The sequence below is a fragment of the Vicugna pacos genome, chromosome 2, assembly GCF_048564905.1.
Source record: "Vicugna pacos chromosome 2, VicPac4, whole genome shotgun sequence".
NCBI lineage: Eukaryota > Metazoa > Chordata > Mammalia > Artiodactyla > Camelidae > Vicugna > Vicugna pacos.
In genome coordinates this window covers 83,312,226-83,324,214 of record NC_132988.1, presented here as the reverse complement: position 1 = coordinate 83,324,214, position 11,989 = coordinate 83,312,226, and the positions used below count along the sequence as shown (strand labels likewise).

Sequence of the window (11,989 nt, the reverse complement as noted above, 5' to 3'; positions counted from 1 at the left end):
AATTCCATTCACAAATGTTTATTGCGGTTGGTGTTAGAAAAACATAGCTGAGTAAAATAATCTCTGACTCAAGGAATTCACAGTTGGGGGGGTGGCAGGGAGAGACATACAAATAAATAATTACGTTTTGACGACTTGAGTTATAACTCATGGGATCAAAATACAATGTTTTACTCATCGTAATGGAATAAGTATAATATAAGGGTCTGCACATCTTTATGGGGGCATGGGTGTGGGAGCAACAGTTAATGGTATTGGGTGCTTGTCAGGGAACGTTGCAACGGCAATTGGAATATTTAAGCTGGAGTTTACGTTGGTGAGTTGGCGTGCACCTAGCAGGTGAAGGCTAAGCCGCCGCAGGAACCAGGGCTGGGCAGCGTTTTAACCCCGCGCCCGGAAGGTCAAGGCACCCGACGAAGAGGAGGCCCCCATCTTTGACACCCGCTGAGGTTCGGGGTGTGCCGGCCGCCAGGGGGCGCCGTGGCCCCGCGCGGTAGGGGCCGTTGCGTTTCCGGGCACCGGGGCCCAGCGCCGCCATCGCTGTCCCGCGCGTCCCCGCCGCCCGCGGCGAATCGTCTGCGGCTCCCGTTACCGGGGCAACCGCGGCGCCTCCTCCGCGCCGGCCCGGATCGTCTGTCCGCGCCATTTTCAAACTGTCCTGGCTCCGGAGCCGGTTTCTGGGGCGGAAGGAGCCGGCGAGGGAGGCGCAAGGGGCGATGCGACTGCAGGCGGAGGGAGCGGCGGCCGGGGCTTCGGGTGAGCGCGCCGCGGGGCGGGAGGGCCGGGCGGGGCGGCGCCTCCGCCTCCCGGGCGGTTCCCGCGGGCCGGGCCCGGGCGCTGCCGGGAGGGCGGCCGCGCGGCCGCGGGAGGAAGTGGGGCCCGGACGGGCGGGAGACTCCCTGCCGGCCCCGCTGCCGACGCCCGCTTCCCTTCAACACCCGACCGTGGAGCTGCGGCCCGGAGGTCGGCCTGGGGCTGCGGGAGCCCGGGGTTCCTCCTGCCCCGCTCTCCACGGGCGTCGGTGCGGTCCCTGCAGCCCGCCTGCTACTGACTGATGGGTTGATTTAAAAGTTAAAATGCCTTCTTCCTGTAAGAATCGTACAGACTCTTGATAAAAATAAAAGTGCCCCAAAGCGTAGGACGAGAACCATTTACTAACTTCTGGCCGGCACCTTAGTAAACATCCCCTGTGCCTTCCACTCTTTACTACTTTTAGTTCGATAAGGAAGGACTCCGAGATAACCTCAGTTAAGGTTGGTTTGGAGTTTTGGTTTTTTTGTTGTTGTTTATTTGTTTGTTTAGCCTCTGTGCATGTATATACACAGGATACTTTTGTAAAAGTAAGATGTACTAGCTTTCAGACATCAACCCCCCCCAGAGTTAAGCAGGTGGACCGTTCTAAATAAGTATGCGTGGAGGATCTCCAAACCTAACCTTTTATGTTGCTTTGCTGGAAGCTTTCAGGATAGTCATAATGTTTGGATGGTGGGGGTGGGGGGTTGCGGGGGACAGCGGCTCATGGGTGGAGAAAGCGTAATAGCATGTTTTTTGTCCTTCTTGGGAGGATTTTAATCTTCATCTGCCCTGTGTGTTGATGATTTTTTTGATTCATATTCATATTCTCTTCCTCAGAAAGATGGGAGGAAGTTTCATTTCTGGGTAAGCAAAGTTGGTATCAGACAAAAAAGGAGAAACGTTTCGGTGGTGAGGCCCTGCTAGTTCTTGGTTTGACAGGTGCGTTGCTGATGTCTCCAGGAGTTTCTCTTCAACACCCTGCATCAGTCAGGTCCCTCTTGTGGAAAGAACCTAGAAAGAACCTATTATAGAATGGGGACGCGATTCAGAGAAGAGGCTTGCAGGAGTGTGGAGAAGGAAGTGTTTGTAGAAAGGAGTAATCAAACAGGTGCTAACCCAGGAGTAATTTGGTAGGTTGAGGCGGCAGAGTACAGAAACCAGAGAAACCAGAGGATCAGGACTCAGGAGACCTGATTGCCCATCCCTTTGTGGCCCTGTGTTTTAAGAAAAGTTACTCTCTTGAGGCAGCCTTTCCTCATCTTTGAGGAAGGAGGATGTCCTCCGCCCTGTCTCCCTCATAGAGTAGTTGCCAGGATCCAGTTGTGCATGTGTTCATACAAATGCATGTCTTCTAAATTGGAGAGCATGAGTAGTATGCCTTTCTTGTGTGTGTGGTGTGTGGCTTTTTTTAATCTACGTAAAATTTATGTGGTGAAATGCACAGATCTTAAGTGTGCTATTTGAAAAGCTTTGGTAAATGTGTACACGGATGTAATCTCTATCCCCATCAGCACAGTATTTTCAGAAAGTTCTCTCTTAGCCCTTCCAGTCAATCTCCACCACCCCACAGCCCTAGGTGACTGCTGTTCTAATTTCTGTTCACATAGTTTAATATTGCCTGTCCTTAAACTTCATATAAATGAAATCATACAGTACATGTATGTGGCTTCTATTGCTCAAGTGATGTTTTTAAAATTCATCCATGTGGTTGTATCATGGGTGTATAACTACTGATACACGTCCCTTTTATTCCTGAGTAGTATTACATTGTATAAATATGTATAGTTTATTTTTTCTTCTACTGTTGATAGATGCATAGGTTGTTCCCCGTTTGGGGCTATTATGAATAAAGCTGCTATGAATATTCTTGTAGAGTCTCCTTGTAGATGTTTATTTTCATTTCCTTGAGTAAATACTTCGGAATAGAATTACAGAATCACAGGATAGAAGTATGCTTAACTTTATAAGAAACTGCCAGACTTTTTCCACAGGGATGTTAACTCCTGTCAGCAATGTGAAGATTCCAGTTACTCCAAATCCTTGGCAACATTTGGTATTGTGCCTTTAATTTTAGCCAGACTAGTATGGGCGAAGTTGTATCCCATGGTGGCTTAATTTGTGTTTCCCTGATGTCTTTTCACATGATTATTCTCATCACATATCTTTTGCAAATATTGGCCCGTTTTCTTATTCGGTTGTCTTTATTATTGAATCGTAAGAGTTCTTCCTATATTCCATGTACAAATCCTTTGTTAGATATTATGAGTATTTTCTCCTTTTGTTTTTATTTTGTCAAACAAAAGAGTGTATTTTGATGACTAGACATTTTAAATTTGAAGAAGTCCGATTTATCAAATTTTTCTTTTATATTTAATGCTGTTAAAAAAAGGCCTCTCAGTGTTCTCTGCCTATCTCCGGCTTTTTTTCCTTCTAGAAGCTTTATTGTTTTAACTTTGATGTACAGGTTTATGAGGAGATATTTATTTTAGTGCAGCAACATAAATATCATAAGCATTGGATTTAAATCTATCTTAATATTCCAGAAGGCTGCCTACCTGAAAAGAAACAAAAAAATATTGCTTCATATTAAACGAATCTTTTCTTTTAGCATGAAATAATAATAATAGCTAATAATTGAATGATGTTTCACCCTTTTCTTTTAGGACTTTAATTTTTGGACGTGAATAAAACTAGTTTTGGAAGATAAGATGACTACAGCTGCGGAAAGAAAGTATGTTAATATTAGGAAAAGGCTGGATCAGTTGGGATACCGCCAGACTCTGACAGTGGAGTGTTTACCTTTGGTAGAAAAACTTTTCAGGTAAAGCTAAAAATAGAGTTCTAAACCTGTGTGATCCTTAATGCCATTTATCTAGTTTCTGATTGAACTTCTGCTTCAGTAAAGAAATAGGTGGAGTTTTAAAAAGTCCTTAAATCGTCTGAAGCTCCTCTGTTCTTAGGTCCTCCTCCCCTGTCATCAGTTCAGGGCCTCCGCATTGCAGAACCCCCGAGTCAACCATTTAAACTATGCCGTTCAGAGTAAATGTTTCTGAGGATTTTGCCTGTGAATAAAAGTACAATTTTTAATGTGATTTTCTGATATAGTTGGAAGTTCTGTATCTGCTTTACTCACTGGTCTTTATTTTTTATTGAAATACAGTTGACATGTCACTGGGCTCTAATTACTGTTACATCTGTAATGGTTCTCTAATGTGGCTGGCCATTCCTTTACCTGGTACATATTACTGTAACTGAAAGAGTCTTTGTGATTTTTGTTCTTTTCCACGAGTTCTGTTACTGTGATCTGAGACTTGAGCAGGGAAGTTGCTCAGGAAGCTTTTGCGGTAGGACTGCAAGCGATGATGAGGGAAAGGAGAGAACGAGCATGAAAGATACCTTGTGGTCTTCAGTAGGGTCTCTAGGATCCCTCATGATCTAGTTCTGGAGCTGCATTTCAGAGTTATAGGGTAGAAGGATGTTTAACTTTCTAAGAAACTGGCAAACTTTTTCCACAGTGATTTTACACGTGCACAGCTTCATCTCCCGTGTATGAACCACTGGAAGCTCCTAAACACATGTACACTGTCAACCTTGGTCTCTCCATATGCTGTTCTACCTGCCTGTAAAGCCATTCTCCCTTCTCCCGCGTTCCTTGCTGGGATGCTTGGTTAGCTGTATGGCCCGCAGGATTCTGTCACACCTGCCGCATGTAACCTGAAATACTCATCATTGTTAGAAACTTCTTTTTTCTTCCCGTTAGAATGCAAACTTCATGAGACCATAGGCTGACTCGATCGCTACTATGCCTAGGACAGGCTGAGCACATAGTTGGCACTGAACTATCTGTTGAGTTTATCACGTAGTAGTATAATTTTTTTTAACATTTTTTATTGATTTATAATCATTTTACAATGTTGTGTCAAATTCCAGTGTTCACAATTTTTCAGTCATTCATGGACATATACACACTCATTGTCACATTTTTTTCTCTGATTTATCATAACATTTTGTGTATATTTCCCTGTGCTATACAGTGTAATCTTGTTTATCTATTCTACAATTTTGAAATCCCAGTCTATCCCTTCCCACCCTCTACCCCCCTGGTAACCATGAGTCTATTTGTCTATCTGTCCATGAGTCTATTTCTGTCCTGTATTTATGCTTTGTTTTTGTTTGTTTGTTTGTTTTTGTTTTTTAGATTCCACATATGAGCGATCTCATATGGTATTTTTCTTTCTCTTTCTGGCTTAATTCACTTAGAATGACATTCTCCAGGAGCATCCATGTTGCTGCAAATGGCATTATGTTGTCAGTTTTTATGGCTGAGTAGTATTCCATTGTATAAATATACCACCTCTTCTTTATCCAGTCACCTGTTGATGGACATTTAGGCTGTTTCCATGTATTGGCTATTGTAAATAGTGCTGCTATGAACATTGGGGTGCAAGTGTCATCCTGATGTAGGGTTCCTTCTGGATACAAGCCCAGGAGTGGGATTCCTGGGTCATACGGTAAGTCTATTCCTAGTCTTTTGAGGAATCTCCACACTGTTTTCCATAGTGGCTGCACCAAACTGCATTCCCACCAGCAGTGTAGGAGGGTTCCCCTTTCTCCACAGTCTCTCCAGCATTTGTCATTTGTGGATTTTTGAATGATGGCCATTCTGACTGGTGTGAGGTGATACCTCATTGTAGTTTTGATTTGCATTTCTCTGATAATTAGTGATATTGAGCATTTTTTCATGTGCCTTTCGATCATTTGTATGTCTTCCTTGGAGAATTGCTTGTTTAGGTCTTCTGCCCATTTTTGGATTGGGTTGTTTATTTTTTTCTTATTGAGTCATATGAGCTGCTTATATATTTTGGAGATCAAGCCTTTGTCTGTTTCACTTGCAAAAATTTTCTCCCATTCCGTAGGTTTTCTTCTTGTTTTATTTCTGGTTTCCTTTGCTCTGCAGAAGCTTATAAGTTTCATTAGGTCCCATTTGTTTTTTCTTGCTTTTATTTCTTCTAGGAGAAAATTTTTGAAATGTATGTCAGATAATGTTTTGCCTATGTTTTCCTCTAGGAGGTTTATTGTATCTTGTCTTATGTTTAAGTCTTTGATCCATTTTGAGTTGATTTTTGTGTGTGGTGTAAGGGAGTGTTCTAGCTTTATTGTTTTACATGCTGCTGTCCAGTTTTCCCAACACCATTTGCTGAAGAGACTGTCTTTATTCCATTGTATACTCTTGCCTCCTTTGTCGAAGATTAGTTGACCAGTAGTATAATTTTTGACAAATTGTTAGTGGAATATAAGCTCCGTGACAGTGGGTTCTCTGCTGTGTTGCCTGCTCAGTAAATATTGATGGACTGACTGCTCCGTTGGTCTCTGTTCTTAGAGTGATTCTTATTTGTTGTGGTCCTTGTTCTTAGCATATAGACATTCAGTAAATATTCGTTGAATAAACAAATAAGTTTCACAGATCCCACAGCATCAGGTAACTAGTTAGATGTGGGGGACAAGTGAGAGAGAAGATTGGAAGACGATTCTAACTATGTGGCTCATAACTTTTGATTAATTCTGTTTGAAGAAATTTTTGAGTACTTCCTGATACTTTGAAAGACTCCTAGTGTTTGTTTATTTTTGGATTTGAGCCCACTTAGCATTAACATTTATTTTAAGTCTTTTTAGAAATATGTTTTTAGTTATTAAAGGTTAATAGGCTGTTTTCTTGTATTTACATTTTTTGTTCTTTAATATTAGTGATCTAGTTCATACAACTGAAAGTCTTCGAAAATCAAAATTATCTGCTGTGAAAGCTGAAAAAGAAAGTGCCAATTTTGATTTTGTATTGGAACCTTATAAACTTGAAAATGCAAGATTGAGTAGGGAAAATAATGAATTATACCTGGAATTAATGAAACTGAGAGAACAATCAGGCCAACACATTAAAGGTAAAACTATGATTTTTTTAAATGCAGGATTTTTGCCCTTTTTGTCTTATAGTAGGAAAAGCTAGTCTACTTTTAAAACTATTGATTAGAAAGTGTGACAGTCTTCCTGTTGACAGCTCTTGAAATATCGTAGGGTATGTTGAAGAGTTCTCAAGAAGGAAAATAAATTTGCATTCCATAGCTAAATTCATCTTCACTGTATGAGGATTACATTTTTAGAATTAAAATTTTATAGAAAATATTAAATGCTGGTACTGAAAAAATGTTCATGAAACAACTTTGTTATTCTCTTATGGGAAATAAGAGGAGTAAAGTGAGGTGAAAGCCACATATCGTTCTGACTCTTTACTTCCCTGTCTTTGACCTGGAAGGTAGGAATGGAATAATTTCAAAGGTACTGAGCAAAGAGTAGTTGTATGGATAACTTAGTACAAGCTCTTCTTATACTTAGTGGAAAGCCCTCTCTAATACCTGGCATGAATTCATAATCCCTTAGCATCATATCCAATTTATTGGATCAGAAATCATGATTTATATTAGGCTCATACAGCAGAAGAAAAATGTAATTTCTTTTTGTGCTTAGTGATTTATTTGCAGTTTTGTTAGTAGTGGTAGAAGACGTATAGCCTTTCCAGTAAAGCATACGTAAGACTCAGGTGGAGCCTTTCGAATTACTGTGACTTTTTGTATTTTGTGAAATGGAAGCACATCTTACATTTCTTGATCTTAAAAATAGTCTTTGAATCTTTTTCATTTTAAGAGTTGAAGACTACATTGAAAAAGTGTGCCCATGAAACAGCTGATCTGAAATTTCTAAATAATCAGTATGTTCATAAACTCAGACTTTTAGAGAAAGAGAGCAAAGCTAAGAATGAAAAAATTCAACAACTTCAAGAAAAGAATTTGCAAGCTGTAGTACAAACCCCAGGTGAGTCTGTTCTTTCTTAAAACAAGTTATGCATGTCTGATCTTTTAAAGATATTAAAACTGTTGCCTGAGATGGAGTTTTGGATTTTCATGCTTAGACTTTAGTATTTGAAAAGATGTGTTGGATAGTCACAAAAACTTTCAAATTTATTTCTGAAGATCCAGCTCGTATATTACACGTGTGCTTAAAAACTTATGTAATAATAGCTTCCTAGATACAAGCAGTCTAACTTCAGTGCCTAAAATTTTATTTCCTTAATCATTAATTAAAATTTTTTCTGTTATTACTATCACTATTATTATTATTTTAGTTCTAAAAGTAATTCATACTCATTTTGAAAATGATGCACTTTCTTATTTCTTAGTTTATTTTACTGTTTTTAACGTTATGCTCAGTAGTTCTCAAGCAAGGAAAAAGAAATGATGGAGCATATCCAGAGTTAATGGTTGTCTGGGCATAAAGTTTGTGGAAGAATCTCCAGTACTGGTAACAAGATCACTGAGATGTCTAAACCATGGAATTAAGATTATGGAAGTAAGTGAGGCCTAGCAAAGTACTGAACTATGAGACTAGGTAGAGACTGAGGGATTACAGAGCGTGGTGAGGACCAATGGTCATTTGGTCAGAATGAAGATTTCCATCATAAGAGAGTTTGAGGACCTGGAAACTGGCTCAGTTCTAACCCATGACAAAGTCCAGGCATAATCATGTACCATGTGCCTGTAGCTGAGTGAAGAGGAGCCTCATGAGAGTTGAGGAATTGTGAACTGAGTGGCCAGGGTTGGGGAGGAATCAGTGGGGCTTGAAATGGCAGGAAATGAGATGGCAAGGAGGACCGTGAGTCAAAGGCAGAACAAATAGAGAAACATGGGAGAAGATCTCAGAAGTAACTAGAAGATTAAGGGAAAAAAAAAGGGGATAATTAGATTTTCTGAGAAAAGAGTGGGACAGTTTGAAGAGAGATTTAGGAGGTGTAATCTTTAAAATTTAGTGCCTGAGTGTGGTAGACTTGGAAAGTCGAGGAATCCCCAAGTTTCTGTTTCACATGAATGAGTGCGTGGATGACACTGTTTCTTAAGATAACGTGGAAAGCAGAGCAGGAATCCACCCCCCACAGAGGGTGTGCTGAGTATGTTATATCCACGGGACATTCACATTGAGATTCTAGGATGAAGCAGGATATGTAGATCTGTTCTCAGAAGTGTGGTCCCAGATGGAGATTCAAATGTGGGAATTATTTGAATATCATGTGAATTGAAGCTACGACTGTGGTAAGGATTATCTAGTGAGATTATGTAGAGTGGGAAGAGAGGAGAACCAAAGACAGACCCTAGGAAAGTTGGCATCTAAGGCCCTGGTGGAAGCAGAGGGTCTTTGAAAGAAACTGAGAAGGAGCAACCAAGGAGGAGAACCAGGAGATAAGGGGAGAAGAAAATGGCTTACCTTGTTCAGGTGTGTAACTACAAGCAGGTCATTTAAATACTTTTGACTCGGTTTCTTCAACCTCAAAACAAGAGATTAGAAGTATAAAGAAGACAAATTTGTGGGTTATGTTTGTTCTTTGTGAAGGTCAATTGGTTTTTCAAGTATGTGTCTAATCTTGGCCAGATACTGGAAAATGTAAGTTATCCATGTAGTTTGGACCAAGACAGGATATATCTAGCCTTAAACAGATATTACTCCTTCTACTTTTAAGGATAATTAAGAAAACATTTCGCACTAATTCAGGGTATACATTTTGTTGTATACTAATTTTGCTTCTTAAAGATTCAATTATCTGCTCTTTTGGCATTGCTTAATAATGTCTATTTTAGTTTTCACTGCCTTGAGCTCCTTGTTTGACAGTTTTCTGCTGGTGATGACTTCTTGAGCCTATAATAGTGGATACCACAAGGTGCACTCAACTTTTGATCTTGCCAAAGTCTGGTCCCCATTTAGTGGAGGAACAGATTAAATCTGGGCATATGTATTACGCATGCAGAAAATAAGCATGCTTTATTATTGTGTCTTATTGAAGTTTTCAGGAGTGCATTGTTTAGTTGAAGATGAAGTAGGTATTTATATATATAAGTATTTATCTATATGAGGGAGAAAACATTTTATCAGTATGTAATATGAGTTAGAGACATACCTTATAACAAAAAGGCTAACCTCCTGAAATGCTTAATTCTAAGACAATGTTTTGTTTTGTTTTCAATTTTTTTTTGAAACACACGTTTGTATTTTTTTAGGTGGCAAAAAAAGAAGTATTGCTTTCAGGCGCCAGCGTATGCAAATTGATGAACCGGTCCCGCCCTCTGAAGTCAGTTCATATCCGGTTCCTCAGCCAGATGACCCTTACATTGCAGACCTCCTGCAAGTTGCTGATAACAGGTGCATTAAATAATTCTTTGTTGGCTCTAGTTAATTGATCACTTGGTTAACCGTAAGTTTCTTGATAGTAGGGGTTCTGTCTTAATTATCATTATGTTTGGTGCCTAGCACAGAACTTTCTGCATAAGCACTCACTAAATGCTTTCGGAATGTATTCTGAATATAGAAGGTTTTTATTTGTTTTGAAACTTCGATTTCAAATAGATCATATATCAGATGTTTCTGTTCATACTTGCTTGAAAACAATTCAGTGCCAATCAAGAGCCTGTTTCAGTAGAGTTGCTTTGACATTTAGTTTCATCACCCAAGTAATCTTTTACAGACTCTATTGGTTCAGATTTTTGTCAAATGCCAGTAGACATGAATAGATTTGTAACTGGCTTTGACATTCTTGCTTCATGATTCTCTAGCTGTATATGCTGGTATCTCCTTAAATTGGAATCAGATATAAATTCTGTTTTAATTAAAACTTCAGTAAGCTCTCTGGGAAAGGCATTATGTAGGTGTTCTGGGGATGTAAAGATAATAAGGTGATGTTGCAGCTTTTGAGAAGCTTACAATCCAGTAATAAAGATGAGACAAGGGAAATAACACAAAACATTGTTAGAAAATTGTAAGAGGAACACAGGAGCAAGAGAGCGCTAGTGGCAGCCAATCTGGTCACAGCTGCAGAAACACTTTAAAATGTGAAATATACTAGTGGAAGTGATTAGTGTAGTGAGCCTTTTACTTTGTAGATTATGCAGAGAATATGGGGGAGTTTTCTGCTTTATTAATCTCAATATAACAATAAAAAAAATACACTGGGTGAGGTACTAATTAGGATCTCTTAGCTCAGTTATTCTCACACAATATTCAGTACCTGTATTTTTAGTTATCTGACCTTACCCATAAAATATTTTGTGATTTGTTTTTCTGGTTCAGTTATAACTAGGACTTAGTGTGTTAGTATTATTTAAGGAGTTTTTTTGGCTGCATATGTATCACTCTCTTTTTCTTTCTTGTGTCTTAACATTCTCCTTTTCTATCAAACCATTGTAGATGGCATCGGTCTCTTATTTGTTTTAATTTACACATGCACATTTAATTGTATTCAGAATCATTTGTGCATAAAGTGTGCATGTTAACTTGGAAAATTGTAGTATGTCTCAGTATTTTTCTTCTCTTCCAGATTGCAGCACAGTTCAATAGAAAATACAGGGTCATTTAGGGATAGAAAACATTTGAGTCTCTTATTTCATTTAATGATACTGTGAATTTCGAACTAGACACTTAGTTCCCTGAACTTAGGAATTGGCAACAGTACCTCAAAGAGTTGTCTTAAGGATCAAAATGCAGTAGTAGACATAAAATAATCTTGAGTTTCAAATTATTTACCACTCAACTTTTTGTCTATTCTTGTAGAAGTAAATCTCCAAATGTTGTTCTCTGTTCATGCTATGGCTTTGGAACCCTTTGGCATAGCACTTCGTACCTCATTGAGAAACAGAAAGTAGAGAGTTTTTAAAAGAAGGCATTTAGTTTCACTTCTTATTATTTTTTAATTTCTTAACAAATGTATGTTGGCATTAGTTATAAATGTGTTTCAGAATTCAAGAACTTCAACAAGAAGTCTACCAGTTACAAGAAAAGTTAGCAATGATGGAAAGCAGACTGAGAGATTATAACAAGCAGGTAGGATTTTTATTTACTTGCATAGTAGGGATTGAGATGGGTGTGCTGTGACTGTAAATGGAATTGGGTTATATTTGATACTACTGATACTGAGGGTTTTTTTTTTTTAACTGACCTCTGGTTGATTTACAAAGTTGTGTTAATTTCTGGTGTAGAGGAAAGTGATTCACTTATATATGTATTTTTTATGTGTTTATATTCTTTTTCATATTCTTGTCCATTATGGTTTATTACAGGATATTGAATATAGTTTCCTGTGCTAAACAGGAGGACCTTGTTTATC

General features: G+C 39.0%; 1 protein-coding gene across 2 annotated transcripts in view; it reads left to right on the top strand.

Annotated features, from left to right (window-relative positions):
- Nucleotides 1-518: 518 nt before the first annotated feature.
- Nucleotides 519-11,989, top strand: part of CEP135 (centrosomal protein 135) — a 64,595-nt gene continuing 53,124 nt past the window's right edge. The window contains exons 1-6 of one of the 2 annotated variants that reach the window (XM_072943520.1): nt 519-756; nt 3,459-3,616; nt 6,541-6,731; nt 7,492-7,659; nt 9,891-10,032; nt 11,622-11,706. In XM_072943520.1, coding sequence (XP_072799621.1) covers nt 3,504-3,616; nt 6,541-6,731; nt 7,492-7,659; nt 9,891-10,032; nt 11,622-11,706 — 699 coding nt within the window. In that variant the 5' untranslated portion in view covers nt 519-756; nt 3,459-3,503. The remainder of the gene's footprint in view (nt 757-3,458; nt 3,617-6,540; nt 6,732-7,491; nt 7,660-9,890; nt 10,033-11,621; nt 11,707-11,989) is intronic. The other variant, XM_072943525.1, reaches the window with a different exon arrangement.